At 41.9% G+C, this 15,657-nt stretch overlaps 1 protein-coding gene across 1 annotated transcript in view; it reads right to left on the bottom strand.

Moving 5' to 3' along the window:
* Positions 1-15,589, bottom strand: part of LOC112571819 — a 42,551-nt gene extending 26,962 nt beyond the window's left edge. The window contains 2 exon segments of the mRNA XM_025251126.1: positions 9,003-9,798; positions 14,669-15,589. Of these exon segments, the coding sequence (XP_025106911.1) occupies positions 9,003-9,165 (163 nt within the window). The 5' untranslated portion in view covers positions 9,166-9,798; positions 14,669-15,589.
* Positions 15,590-15,657: the final 68 nt, after the last annotated feature.

Here is a 15,657-nt window from a genome sequence, read left to right as displayed (position 1 = left end):
GTCTGCGGTAAGCACATACTTTATCATGAATATTACAACTCTGTTACATGAATATTATCAACTTTACATGAATATTAAAGCACACTGGCTGCCCTCTCAATCGGAAACTGCACTTGTGACGGACATGGTCATCGACAGCAGCAAGGACAGGAACAGATAAACAAGGAGTGACCGCCAACCTTTTAACTTTTTTTTTTTTAGCCGACATCTCTCTTATTGTTTTGCCTTGAGAAAAGAATGGTGTTATTACTAAGAAGACAGGATGTAGTGTTTAGGATGGCCAGTAAAAGTGTTAACTGTTAGTTCTCTGAAACGAAATAAGAGGGAAGGAGGTTTGAAGTGGTTCAGAAAAGTGAGATAAGTCATGTGATCTGAAATTCGTTGAAGCCTTCTTGGGTATCAAAGGCAAAAAGTACCTGTTTGGATATGCCACTATCCCTCTCCCTTTCTTTCTCTAAAAGTTTGTCACATCAAAACGATGTTAGTCATTCTAAAATATTGTTTAACATACGAGCTATTCGAAGAACTTCCATATTTTGCATCGTGAGTTTTTGTTTCTTGAGTTTGTTGTTGTGGAGGTTTATTTTCTTTGTTTTTTTAACATGATACAGTTTGATGTATGGGGACCCAGAACAACTATAGCTGAGAGCCATGTACATTGCTAAAAGTCTAGTCACAACTTCACAGATATTAGCAATACAGTATACAAACTCCATGGAGGAGAGCGGGTATCTAGTAAAAAGAAAGCCTCACGTTTTGCAGCGCCCTCTGGAGCATAACATAAACCACGTACTTCGCTCAGGATAATGAGGGAAAACAATGTGGCCTCGTGCTGCAGTTTTTTCCCCCAAGACACAAAATTTACCGAGTCTAACTTTCCTAACCGTCTACACGGCGAGGGGTGCTATCAGAACCGCTCGTACCCGGTGTGCTGCGAGGTCATAAGTCACTCACGTGCAAAGGTTGCCATACTCCTCGCCGTAGCACCACGCGGGATGGAGGTAGGGTACTCTGGGGGTTGATGACAGATGACTGCACGCTCATCGCCATGACAGGAACGGGGTTTCACAACAAAAAGTCCAGACACTCTCTCGCTCGCCGAGGTGGCGATATTCGCGATATTCAACAGACAGGAGGTGTCAAGGGCTCAGCTGTTGGTTCACATCGGGTACTACTCAGCATGGCTGCTGATGGGGCTGCTGATGGGGCCACTGGCGCTACAGAACCTAATGAACCTCTGGTGGCCCATCATTAGTGGCAAACATGGTCAAACAACAGCATGGGTGGCGCGGACTTGATCAGTCTTGGTCTCCCTTCATTGTGTGTGTTGGAGAGAGGAACCAAGAAACATTATTGTAACTCATTAAGTTTGGTTTCCTCGAATTTATTAAAATATTTAATATTGAGAAGAAGAAAATGAGGGATTTAAATCACACTCGTATTTTTTAAAACTTTGTTTAGTTGTATAATTAAAAAAGTCATCTTCTATCCTGTTATACTATATACCACAATTCTTATCATTTTCCAAGTTAAAACCAACGAGGGAAATTTTTTTTTTTAAATTTCTGTCTTCAGACATTGTAGCAGATGACTGAGAAAAACGAGGTTTGCTAGTTGTATAGTTTGCTCAGCCAGCAGAATTCACAGTTCACTTCATTGCCATGGATCTGAAACTGTACCTGTGGGTCAACAGGTCAAACCCAGTGCAGTGTTACTATAAATATCACATCTGAAGCCCTATTCACGTTTAGACTACTCTCTTCCAAAAGCTACTTTCTCTAGCCGGCCCCAGGCTCCGTTCTGAAGGGATTCGAGGGGCTTATCAGCTGGCGGGAACCTTGTTTTCAAGAAGCACATTGTACGTCCTGAACTCACACGACGAGCAAACAGATGTGAATTAGTAAACAAGGGGTTGCGCCATGTCTGTTTCCACTTAGATTACAAACTCAGACAAGGAACTGGCACTGTATCTGGTTTCTTCTAAGATGATCTGAAAACCTTTCTTGTCTGCACTCTCTCTCACACACTACTCGTCTCTCAATACACCGTCATGTCAAAGGTCAAGGCTAGTCTAGTTCACATCTTTGTAAGAGGTGATAAAGATCCGACTGAGGCAGAACCTTTCATTTTGTACTCGTTTCACCGTCTACAAGCCCGTAATTTCAAAGGACTCTTAGTTTAAAAGTAAAAAACAGTAAACACTCCCGGGTATTGAAGACAAACTTCACTGACCTTTTCTATGCAAGCACACAGGGCTTCTGTCTTGAACCTCGGGGAACGGGTACGAGAAATAAACAGAGATGTCCTAATACAGTCGCTGTCCTAGAGGCTGATTACACTCTCGATTCCTCCTCCACCCTGCAAGTCCTAACTAGAGCTGTTTGCGACCATCAGCTACTGGAGTGATGAAGTGTTGACCACTCTATTACAGAGAGGGTCTGATCACTTCTGAGTCACTCCTATTTCTTTCACCATATCCAACCTGAGAAAAAGCGCCACCAAGTAGTCGGGCTTCCTATTCACTACCTGTGTCCGGCTTGGTGCCACTAAAATCGAACCAGACTGTTCAAGCAATATACATAATTTATATCCTGGCTTTGAACTAACGGACGCATTCTGTTCACTTCTGGTTTCTGCTTCTGAGAGAGCTCTCCTGTGTTCAACTATGTAACACATCCTGTGCTCGTCCCCTCGACTCGTGTGGGGAGCAGAAGTGCGGCACCAATGCTACAGCCCTTGATTTCTAGTTATCTCACGACAGTTCCTCACTTCTCACTTACCTTGCGGTCAGTTCAAAAAGATGGTTTGGAATTCGTAAATTCGTGTGAAGGAATCTTTAAGACGAGAATCGGAGGATGAACACTGACTTCTTTGTGCATATCTAGGTTAATGTTACAACGCCGGGTGGCATTTGACAAAGGGGGTGAAAACGAGGGTGAAATGAGGTGAGTGTGAACAGAGACTGGGTGAGCTCATACAGAATTAACCCAGAAAGTTGTCGAGTACAGCAATAAACATTTACATGTGTGCGAACGTTTGTCAGAAACAACACACATATTTCACACACAACTCTTTAAAACATCAAAAACTGTTAATTTATGATTCCTGTAAATGGGTGAGTTTTTGACATTCAATTTTTTTTTGGACTAATAATTGTGTCAATCCTGATTTACATTCCTTCCCATGAACTAAACTTAAACATTACAACAACTCTGAGCAAGACGGAAAAGCATTCACCATTATAGCTCTGTCTTGCACAGTAATATAGATATTTTATATGTTTTGTTGCTGTCCTATAATCACAGAATACAGGCTTATTTTCTGTTCACATAAACCTAGATTCTGAAGGAAAGTTTTCGGTTCACAAAAAGTCGAAAAGCTGCAGGACTACGCAAGGTCTACAATCCAGCCACCAGGAGGAAGTCCATGGACAATATACATAACCAGTACTTAGTATTGTTTACATAATATTTGACTTATAAGCGATATCTATTTTGCCCTAAACAAGTAGGGTCTTACAGAAATTGTTTTAGAGTAAAGTGGGTCTTCTACTGATATTAGATAAAACTTTATTTATCTCAGATAAACTGTGAAAACTGTAACCAAATATCTCTATCCACACCATGAGATCACACCAGCTTGTAACTGGAATGCTGGTCGAGTTGTGTTTGTTCAGCTGTAACACAGAAGAGATTCGAGGTAACATCATGCAGTAGTTACAGTTCCCTTTCAAAAAAAGCCAGGATAATCAGGGGCGACAGCAAGCCCAGGGGTCCTCCATTTTCACGAGGGCGCGTCGGATCCTAATGTCACGCTTTTACTCGCCATCCTTCCGGCCTGTCGTCTGCACGCCATTAAAATAACAACACCCGACTTTTCTCTCTCAGTGGTCCATCCCTAACTGGTACTAGCCCACCCACCGACCACTACCCCTAGGGATCCGAGATGTTTAAACTTCGACAATAAATCTTGTGACAGAACACAAACTCCAGTATCGAGAACAACAGTTATTAAAATTGTTGACAATTCTGTACTTAAAAGAGGACTTAGGAAAAAAAAAATAAAGACACCTGTTGTATTCGGGATGTAAGGTATGAACAAAGATGTGTATGTAGGTTGGGGGCAAGTAACTTGTAAAGGCTTGATCTCATTTCCCAGGTGAGATCCCACGCAGCTTATTCAGCTTACTCACCTTTCACTTTCTTGGATGCTCGCCGAGGAAAAGTAAATGTCGAACCGGCTTCCATGCTGACAGTCGGACTGGTTTTTCCCCCGCCACCTGCCTGACCTTGGTCACAGATCCTCCTTGGCCTTGTAAATGAAAGAGGAGATTTTCCAATCCGTTGGCGTGGGATGTCCTCTTTGTCTTGTTTTTTTGTCGACAAGGAGTGTTGGGAAATTTACACACAAGTAGGAATGATGGAGCTGGTAAAGTGTCCGAAACTTCTCCTCGCAGTGATCTTTGTCTTCTTGTTGAGTAAGGATGTCCACCTATACTTTTCTTCAATGTCGACGGTCGAAGATCAGAAGAAGGTTTGTGAAGCTCGCATAAGAAATAGCACACGTATATTCACACTCAAATCCCGTAAAATATTGTACAGCAGCACCAAAATACTATTTTTATATTTTTTCTCCTTGGCCTCACATGTAACTCAGTTCAGCGACACATCTTTAACTCCAAGAAGGATACGCGTATTCCTTTCAGAAGTACAGGCAGTTGACAATTTTTGTCATCGGGTCACAACAGCTGGGAAAAAAACTGTCAGCGATCTTCTCTTTAATTTTTTCGAAGCAGGTTCCGTCTAAAGGGTTTTTATTGAACAACAGAGTTGCAGAAGAAATCACCAGAAAAATAAGCCAATGGCATTGAGAACTTTGGTATCTTATTTTAAAACCTGTTCTTCTAACCAGCAAAGACCAGTCATTACGAACTGTCAGAGATGTGAGACTTGCCAGAAACAAAAGTCTCACACTTTCTGTTCTCAAGAAGTGAACACAATCGTGGAGGCTGTGTAGGGAGTGGTTCTGGTCTCGTGAGGCAACGTTCACACATCACCGACTTTTGTTTTGATAAGTCCGAAAAATGTGAAAACTACATTTTCAAAGTGAACAGCTACCTTTACAAAGCACAGGATGTTAATCCAAATACTGTTACATGGATAAGGTTTAGAATATAATAAGCTCGGAGTCCGCAAACAGATGGCGGTGACCACAGCCTCAGTCGTGTCGTGTCGCAGCATGCAAAGGAGCCTTTAGCTCGTGCCATGAGCTTCTAGGTGGCATCTAATCACTGCGTCCTGTAACCGGATGCCCAGACACTCGACAACCGAGAGGGGTGGCCCAGTTTGGCTGCGATACTACACTATGACCTCCGGAACCAATAACAGGCACCATTCGTAAGAACATAAGAAACCAGAGCAAAGCAGAGGACAGCACGGAGAAGGGGAACTAACACGTACCTACTCTAGTGCACCATGTCTACAGCATGCTCCACTATTGTTTTCTCTGGAACTTTTAATTATTTGTAGCCAAGCAGGTCTAACTCGATTGTTGCATAATTATTGCACATACGTTGACGCCGCACGTGTCCAATGAACATTAAAAACATGCACTACGACCTTCATCAAGAAATCTTCTCTTAGCATGAATTTCTGCTCAAAATATTTTCTGTAATGCAAGTTTTCTGTATCACAGGGTTTTACAGCTAAGATGCACTTGCTGTCTACCATAAACTATTGTTTCTTCTACAATTTCCCTTGAAAAAAAATCATGAAGAAAAAGAGGATGGAGAAAAAGAAATGATGCTAGTGGTGACGATAATGACAGCCACTTTAACAATAATAATAAAAAAATATTCAATCTGTTGAAGAGCGAGAGCTACAATTATCTGCATAGAAGGGATCGGCATTTATAATAAGATCAGCAATGAATATGATCAAGTCTTTCAGTCATGATCAAGACCTCATGGTTCGATCTGACTATTAGTCCAGACACCAAACATGAAAAAGAAGAACGAGGTTATTCGTGCAGCAACTGCAGGCACCCAAGCGTGTAAATCGTAGGTTGTAGGGTCTGATATCGAATCCCTGAGTATAGTGCCATGGTGTCTCTGCTGAGACCAGACCGATGTCCTTCAGCAATGAAAATCAGACACACCACACACCAGCATGACTCATCCACGGAGCGGCGCGCGCTGAGCTCTTGGTCAAACGCTTGCATCTGAAGAATTTGCATAAAATCCTTATAAAGAATGCACTGTTTGGTTCACATGGTTGTAATGTCAATCATGAGCGTGTCCTTCACATTCTGTGAAGCAGTCTCATAATTATACTCCCATCAAAGATTTGCTTTTCAAACGGACCCACTGTCAGGTATTCAACAACTAAACAATATTTTCTTCTTCTCTGTTTTTTGAAGCTAAATCCGTTTACTGTTAATTTTTTTAATTCATTTTTGCTGATGCTCGTTTTCAATGCTTTGAAAATCAATTCGATGTAATTATCATACTTGTGCTTGTTTCTGTCGTTGCACAAGGGATGTAATGTCACTTGTGGATTAATAAAGTTGTATTGTAAGGAGGCAGTCAATATATATGAAGCTACAGGGGAATCACTCTCACGACCAGCAGGTTGACATCATGATCACACCATACAATATTTTCTCCCTTGACAGAGGTCACGGCTGTGACCCGTACTCATCTCTCACCGGTGATGGCCTCAAGTGAAAATCAATGAACTGTGTCTCCACGCAAATGTATAGCTTCCGGCGTTAATGCCATGAATATAAAACTTTCATCTCTCATCTCACTAATAAATCTACATTTTTAGTCATTTTTGTTTGCAATTTACTGATAAGTAGCAAAGCTTTGTTCACTGAAATACCGGTATACAGGATCAATGAAATCCCTCCACCAAAACAAAACCCATTATTAAATCGAATTCTAATCATCCCCGGCCATGGTCTCAGTGTCACACAGTTTTCAGTTCGAGAAGTTTACAAATGCTGTTGACAAAAGGTCCTCACACAAAAGACGGTAAGGTCAACGAGAAATGAACCAACCTGTTGCACACGATCTAATATCCATCCTGTCTCTGTTATCGATGACCTCCTGTCACGTGCTAGTCTTGGTCCTGACTGGCAAGTCAAGAAGTCGACAGGCCTCCCCAGCCCATACATCTAGCTGAATGAGAGAGAGACATTCGATCCCTGGAACCACAGCACGCGACGGTGTGCACGGATCACGGGGAACCCATCTCCCATTGGATGTCTTCTCTTGGCTTCAGGCTCCGAGCGAAGTTGCTTGGGGAAGTGGGAGAGAGAGACAGGGGGTGGAGGATGGGGAGATGATTGCCACCTAAAGCCCCTCCTAACCTTCTCTCTCTTCGTTCCCGATGACTCAAACGGCAAGAAAAAAAAATGGTGTCGCGAAGGCTGTGGCCCTTCTCTCTCTCTTTGTGTGTCAGAGATGTGTTCTTGCTTTTAATCAAAACTTATTCAGCGATTTGAACACAGAAAACAAAGTAAGTAAATGGAAGAAGCTTTCGTGTATTTGTCTGATCTGGGTTAGACGAAAAAAAAACACTTTTCTATATGAAATTAAGACAAGACCGATCCACTGTCATTAATTAATGTTTCCTTTGATGTGACACTGCTCGTCTATGGTGTCTGAGTAAGATTTTCTCAATAATACTCTCTGTGCAAATTTCCGTGTAAGGCGTATAAAATATTGACGAATACCAACAATGGTCAAAAACAAGAGGAACTCGTCTGATACAATTTGCCGGTTATAAAACTTTCATCTAAAGAAGTTAAATAGGAATGAATTGTTTTGTGCTAAAATATATATTTTACACATCTTTACACTAGTTTTATCCTTAATATTACCGTAAAGTCTTGTTTGTGAAAGGATGTAGGCGTACAGTCCAATCCAGAAATAGTTTCTTTGATGAATTATGTGATTTCCGGTTTGTCAAATTTGACTAGATGCTATAAATAGTGCTTTGAGCAGCAGCAATCTCGTTATGTCGAATGATAAACGAGACCCTGACAGACATACGCCCTGAAGTTTCCTGCTTCTGCAGAAAATAGAATTCCCTCTCGACATCCTGTGGGTTTGTAAGGACCTCGCAACTCCGACCCTTCAGTAGGTGGCCAAGATGTAACAGTATGTTACTATATGTCCCCAGCTATACAGCTGACAAAACTCCAGATTTCTTGGACAGAATATTAAGAGTGAATTGTTTCAAATAACACCGGAAGAATAATGTTTCTGTATGGTCGTGTGTGAGAGTAAGTATAAGTTTGATGGGGGAAGTAAACAAAAACAGTAACAAATTAATAGAATGACATGTCTGAAATTCAGAAGAAAGTGAAGAAAATTAGCTAGTGGCAGCTGTCACTTTTGTGAGGATCTCAGAAAGGAACTGTAGCTAACCAGGTTTTGAATGTGGAAGAAAACAGGTTGGTCGAGTTCGCCAGTGAAGGTCAGGCAACGGAAAAATGCGAATTCCTTCGAGAACGAGGTTCTGAATCACTGAGTCTGAATCACTGAAGTATGAACAGAGGATATTGACCTGCCCATCAAAGCAGAATTGCTCAGAAGACTGGACACTAAGCTTGGGAGACCATCAGCGACCTGAAGAGGATTTGCTGGAGGAAACAGTGTACGACGACCACTCATCGAATGCAGAAGAAAAGAAGAAAGGCTTAATTTTTTTCAGATTCTAAACTTATTTACATGTTGTTTTCATTTACCCTAGGATAATCCTCTGGTAGAAGTTCTTCAAAAGTAGGAGTACACTGTTCAATTCTGGTTTTTTTCTGGCAGAATCCGACGATTTTGTGCGAATTTTATGACAAGTAGCTTTACCTCGAAAGGACAAAGACAAACGAATGCAAGATGAACGTGGACACCATTCAATCACACGTTCAGTCTCATTATCTACACACATTCTCTGACTCTCTCTTGCAGCTGGTAACATCATCCAAAGAGCTATACTCACCCGATGATCTCCCTTTGTCATGAAGCTCTTCAACTTCGGTGTTTCCTGTTCTGAGTGAGAGCATCTTCTCGCTCCCTCGCGTCTGGGGACCCTGCAGCTTTTCCAGCAAAGAAGGGAAATGTTCCGATTCTAACAGCAATGTTTGTGGAAATGGAGGGGCCATTTTTAAGCGGCGACGAGATATCCGACTTTCTGTATTTGCTTGATTTTCTGGTCCGGCCGGAAGTCAACGACCACGTGTTTCCCATGATTCCTCCCGCTGACCACTGATGTATGTCTCTGGTACACTGCTTGAAGATGAATTTTCGACGTTAACTTCTATAACTAAGGCACAAATTTGCATCCAGGCTTAACTGTCAACATCAAGAAAGAGACCAACGATGCAAACTGTCTTGTTGGTGGAGGTACAAAAGCTCAAGCTTTATGTGGGTTCTTGGGTTTTCAAGTTTATTGCCTTTAAGTCGTGGGCAGTGGATGTCGAGGACTCTTGCCAACAAAGAGAGAAATAAACAGTAAAGAGTAACAAGTTTATTGCAAATCTATTGTTGACTTAAAGATTTTTATCGCGGTTTGAGACAGTAAACTGTTAAATGGTTCGCCGAGACGGGACAACCTACAACTTCGCGAGAGGTTAAAAGTTGGTCTCGACAAATAAACAGCAATCCAGAAATATACTGTCCGTGCTCTGTCTTCTGCGATCACCAAGAGTGTGGAGTTCGTGAAAGCAGGAACACCCGGCTGTAGGCACACCCCTCCAGGGCGTCTCTGTGGCGGCCATCACTTCCCTTGATGACATCTGCAGACCAAACATCAAGAAAACAGCCACTTCCAAAAACAAAAACATACAAAATGCTTGTTAAAATCTCGCGCAACAGCAGGACAGTATGAAAGAAAGAAGCAATCAACGCATAAAAGTATTTTCTTGTCCTCTTATCTGTCTTCAAAGATATATCACAATGAGGGGAAGGTCTTAGAGAAGACGAGGACAATGAAGATTTGGGAGCTTAACCATTAGCATGTGATGCGAATTCATCACTCCTCTCTTGACAGTGTCGTCAGGTCATGAATACCTTCGGTGGTCTGTGAATAGAAAGATCAAGCAGATAGTCTCACACAGCTTGCTCATTCTTTATGCTGTCAAAGTGGCACGAAAACAACTTGGATAGTTTGTATCTCTGTTTTTTTCCATACAAAATTCAAAAGGGTTTCACCAGTGGTGTGTCCTTGTTTTGTGTGGTAAGAGGTGAGCACTTTAAAGTGCATATTGCGACAAAAACATCACAAAGACTGAGATACCAAATTTCTCTCTCTCTCTCCCACACTCACACTTATTTAAGCTTCACTCCAAATTCACTCGTACTTTCTTAACCTTGTCTGTTTGGTCCAAATGAAAATAAACTATTCATATTTTCTACTATATTTACGATATTAAAAATAAGAAAAGGAAAGAGCGTCTTTATCTATGTTTTTATGTCAAGAATTGTAGAGTGCTGTAGAGCGAACTGTACACAAGACTGATGGTTTCTCACGGGAAGCAAGATTGCCATCTACATGTACAACTACACATGACGGACGGAAGTGGTTGAGACTAGCCATCCATGCCCTCTTCCCGTCGTGACCTACAGCAATCTTTGCAACAAAGGTCACAATGCAATGGGTCGGCGATTGCCTGCACTACACCCGCCCCCAGGTCATGGCACAATCTGTCACAATGACGATACTGTTATTTACAATATCGGCCATAGACCATCATATCAGTACATATTCACATCATCCTGTCTAAACTGGCTGCTGGATTATTTAGCAACAAAGCTTGGCTCAAGATGTGGACTTTACTACAGGAACCCTGTTTTCCCTCCAGAGCATGTAGTCTGAAGTAAACAGTTGAAATTAAACTGCAGCAGGACAGACGATTTTTTTTCTTAATTTTATCAGCCCCACGCTTCCACTAAAGTACAAAGGCAAACACCTTGCACTTCAATAAGTTTTGTACCTCACCGTCGCGACTTTTCAATTCCTTCTACCGCAAAAAAAAACCTTTTTGTATTTTTTAAAATGACTTCTTTTTTATTTCTTTTTCCAGATAGATCCTTTATACTAAAAGTGCATGTAGTCAATGGGCAGATGAGACCAGAGCATGCTGATTTCTGAGTGTATGACCTTACAATGAGAGGTTTACAAAGAAACTGTCCACACAAGCCTGTTAATCAACAACTCAGTCCCCGGCTGGCCCAATGGCCACTGGTATGCTGATGTCAAACAGCAACTGCGGTCGTTCCCAAAGGAGAGATAAAAAGCTGGTGTTCTCGGTGTCAACAAAGACCAAGCTGTAGACGGCGTGTGAGCGACATTGCTGAAATGCCGACACCCCGGTCAGTCGCCTTAATCTATGTTTGTGTCTGCCTTCGTTTCTGTCGGACAAAAGTGCAGTCTCACTCACAGGTAGGCCCAGGTAGAGGAGGAGAAGGGAGCGAACACACCACCCCACACACATAAGAATAAGTGCATGGAGGTGCATGGAGTGCTGTGTATGAAACCATCCACCCGCTGACCTGCCTGTGATCTTGCCGTGCACGGGTGCATTATTGGTTTGCTGATGTTTTTATAATGTTGTTATCGGGTTGGGCGGATTGGAGTTTATGATTATGTGAGTGTTAGTTCGCATATTTTATTTCTTGAAAGCCGATCGACATGAAGGACACATCTGGTCGAAGTAATGGCCATGTTTGGCAAAGTTGTTACATACCGCAATTCAAAAGTGTTGTAAATTAGCTCAGACCTTCATATGCATTTATTCAGTTTCAAGGGGCCTTTGAATAGTTTATTTATTTTTTACTTATAGATTTTTTCCTTAAAAGTGACTTTATAAAGACTATTGACATAAACACGTTAACAGAAACTTCGTTTGAAGAAGAAGTGCTAAAATTATGCAGTAAAGGTTTTTATTAACTAGGCACACATCGTTCTGTATGGCACCTATGTTTCGTAAATATATATAAAGTCATGTAAACATTTTCCAAACACAGACAGGTATTTGACACCATGTTTCTGATTAAGGAGGCTCTTCAAGTTTAACGACCAGCTAAACACAGACACTTTAACGTTGACTGGACGTGAAGACCGTGATCGCGTTGTGAGGTCCACGTGACTACGTGGCGAGACTTGCTACTTGGAGTGTGGATACTCCCCCACACAGGACCTAGCCAAATGTCCTTGTAGGTTTATCGTATTTTTAACAAGATACTGTATCTTTCCACAATCTATCCTGTTATTTCACATCACGACCTACAGTGCTTTTTCACACCACTACCACGCTAGTTCACGACTATCCTGTTTCACATCACAGTTCATCGTGCTGTTTGACATCACCGAGCTGCTTCTCATATCACTCTTCTTCCTTTTCGTCGTCGTCATCGTCTTCTTGGTTGTCGACTCACAGACCTGGCCTTTACTTCAGCTTCACAATGTAGAGTCGAGACCGTTACAATGGCGGACATCTCAGCGCATCAAGGGTTTTTCGCATTTGCTACACTATTTCTTAGTTAATATTTACAGGGAGTGATTGCATCCGACAAAAGGGCGTAGCACGCAGTTAACTTCATCAGTCAGCTTTTTTTTCCAACTTTCTTTAATTACATTTTAATTCTGTTCTAAGAGTCTACTTCGCCATTGTTAACACGAGATCGCATACCGGTATCAGTTCCCCGCTAGTCTCTCAAAGGCCACGCCTCTAATTAACTGTTGATAAAAGGCTAGGATCGGCCGCTTTCAAAACTGGCTTTGACAGAGACGCAGTTGGTGTAAATATACCCATCCTTGTTATTCTTGGTTAATAGCGGATATCTTTAACAGACAAACACACAAAAAATCATCTCCATTTGAAACCCGGCATGTTTATCACGATTTGGGTATTCAGTTCTTGTAAACAACGCGTGTTCATATACATGGCTTTGACATGTCTTTAGCACCTCACAAAATATATCAGGACAGCTACTAAGAAAAAAATAAATGTTATTTATTTGTTATTTATACCTGGAGAAAGAGCGCTTGCAGTCATTGCTCATTGGCGGTACAAGTAGACTAAGCACAGCAGCAACACAGCAGACGATAATGTGTTGTCTTCTACCTAAGAGCACTTAACAGTCATTTTTCTGCCTCCTTGACATAACATAGCTTGCATAGGAAAGAATGAGAAGTTTATAAGTCTTTATTTACGAGCCATCATAAAGTATTAATGTCAGCAACAAGACATACTACTGAGATATTAAAGGGTACGGTGGTTCTAACATTAGGAATTTTTTGAGAAAATATTGTTGCCGAATTGGAATGTTCTTCAGAGGACAATATTATCAACTAAATATAAACTTGAGCAACAACATTCCAAAGTGCCCTCTTCGAATCCTTCTGACCAGAGAATATATCTAAACTTACCAAAAAAACTGTGTGTGATTTGAAGCGTTTACTGTAGTAATTTGTGACAATTAGTTTCCTGTCAGTCGTTTCTTTTGTAAAGAACTTAGTGAATCGCAAAATGTTATCTAATGGCTGGATAAATTGGAGTGTACGATACTATTAAATACGCACAATCAACATAGGGTACAACCACTTCTTCTACCCCTTGACAACATAAATTTATCCCTGTACAAGCCTGACGTCAGTGTTGTTGATCTCTTTCTTTGCATGGGTATGATGTAGGGGTATTCAGAGAGCGGAATGGGTATTCCCTCAGATTTGTGGAAATAGTATCTTGCACTTAACTTTATCCGATTTTACACCTGACTAGTCCTTTACAAAAAAATGAAGAGGATTAAAAAGGGGGAAAAACGTGCACGAAACTGTGGACCTAAAACTGAACACGGGTAGCATGTTTGCCTTCTGGCTACCCGGTGTTTGACTATTATTTTTATTCAACGAAGCTTCGTTGGCGTGTTGATTTTTTCCCCCTTTTTTTAGCCAGGCACACAGGTGTACCACGAACATTGCCACCTAACGGCTGTTATCGTACTTTGATCTGGTCACTTCAACACTTGCACTGTGCGTGTCCTCGAGACACAGAGTGAGTGGTGCTTGCAAACATGGAGGATGTGTACACTACAGCTACAGTCACTTCAGGATAAGCAGTAATGGAGACATAAGGAAGGCGGGCAGTGGGGGCAGGAGGTGGGCAGGTTGGAGGGGGAGTGAGTTTAGAATGTGAGACAAGGCTGCTGTCGAGAGTGTTTATGACTGCTGGCATGTGTAAAGATAAATGGAAACTTTTAAGGACAGACTGCAGCGTTAAGTCGAATGCACCTGTTACCTGAGTAAACGTGCACACACACACATTATGTTTGTTGGTGGTGTGTGTAGGAGGGGGAAAGGTCATTTGTTTTGTTTGTTCTGCTATTCGTTCATTTACCTGATAAATATTGTATCTTTGAACAGCAGTTTGTCATGAAACATTACTTAAAGTGACTAACAAAATACACGGGTACACACGAAAGCTAAGTGACAGAAAGATGGTGGGAAGAAGAAGAGGTAAAGAAGTTGAAATGAATAAAAACAAATGCAAACTCTCTTAACACACATGCACAAGTACTATTAGAGAGAGAGAAGCAGAGAGGAAAAGGAAAAAAGTGAGACAAACCACACACACTGTGGAAGAAGGAAAGAGAATACATACTGACCATGAAAATGTTTGCTGCCTCTTGTACTTGAAGACTCCAAAACACAGCACTATATTACCCTTCAGTTTTGTTTTTTTCCTCTGCCACGCGACAATTTGTATCGTCTGCGAGCTTGTCCTCTACAGTCCTGTGACTAGGGCTGTGCATCGACTCGGAGCAAAGCAGTAGATCGTGACAAACCAGTCCATGTTAAGAATGTTCCGTCCTTGGGGAAAAAAAATTCTTCAGTCAACCTTTCCTGTGTGGGGTGAAAAAAAGTCCGTTAAGCACTAACGTGTGCCCGGTGAAAGCAGTTGCACTCTTATTGCGGCAAAGGTGTAACGCATGTCGGCGGGCAACTGGTCCCGGCACACCGAGGCCTTGCCACGTGAAAATAAACTCTGTTCGGACACACTGCCGTAGGACACACTGGAGGCACAGTGCATGTGACAGCTCGTTTGTCGATCACAGAGTCGTTCACGGAAAAGTGGGAAGGCGGGGCAGGCTATCTTCTGCGACAGGTGTCTTGATAAGAGCAGGGTGCACTTACCTGCTCACCATACAGCTACTGCGACATACGTAAACTAAAACCTCACAAAACGTTGCTTGCGCTTCCGGCCACCTTATCGCAGGATAACTTTTACGAAAAAGTGCGCAGGTATGCACACTGAAGATACCGTATGTATTTTAAGCTGTGGGAAATCTTCCTCGAAGCTCTCTCAAAGCAAGTAGTACATGTAGCTCGAGCGTTTGCAAAGGACAAGCATACTTATTATCTTCATCGTCGCTGAGTACTTGTCTGGTGTGCCGTATATTTATTTGATATCACCTATCCAGCGCGATAGCTGGAGAGAGGTTAATCTAGTTAGTAACATCTGGTTTTATAATCATAGCACATCGATGAATACATTCACCCATTATAATAATCACGCATGTACAACAAAAGCAAGTTCACACTACCACCTGACCACACACACAAAGCGCGCACACGAGGGATTATATCGAGAACA

Source organism: Pomacea canaliculata, linkage group LG9 (assembly GCF_003073045.1).
Source record: "Pomacea canaliculata isolate SZHN2017 linkage group LG9, ASM307304v1, whole genome shotgun sequence".
NCBI lineage: Eukaryota > Metazoa > Mollusca > Gastropoda > Architaenioglossa > Ampullariidae > Pomacea > Pomacea canaliculata.
This window is presented reverse-complemented; position numbering and strand designations above follow the sequence as displayed.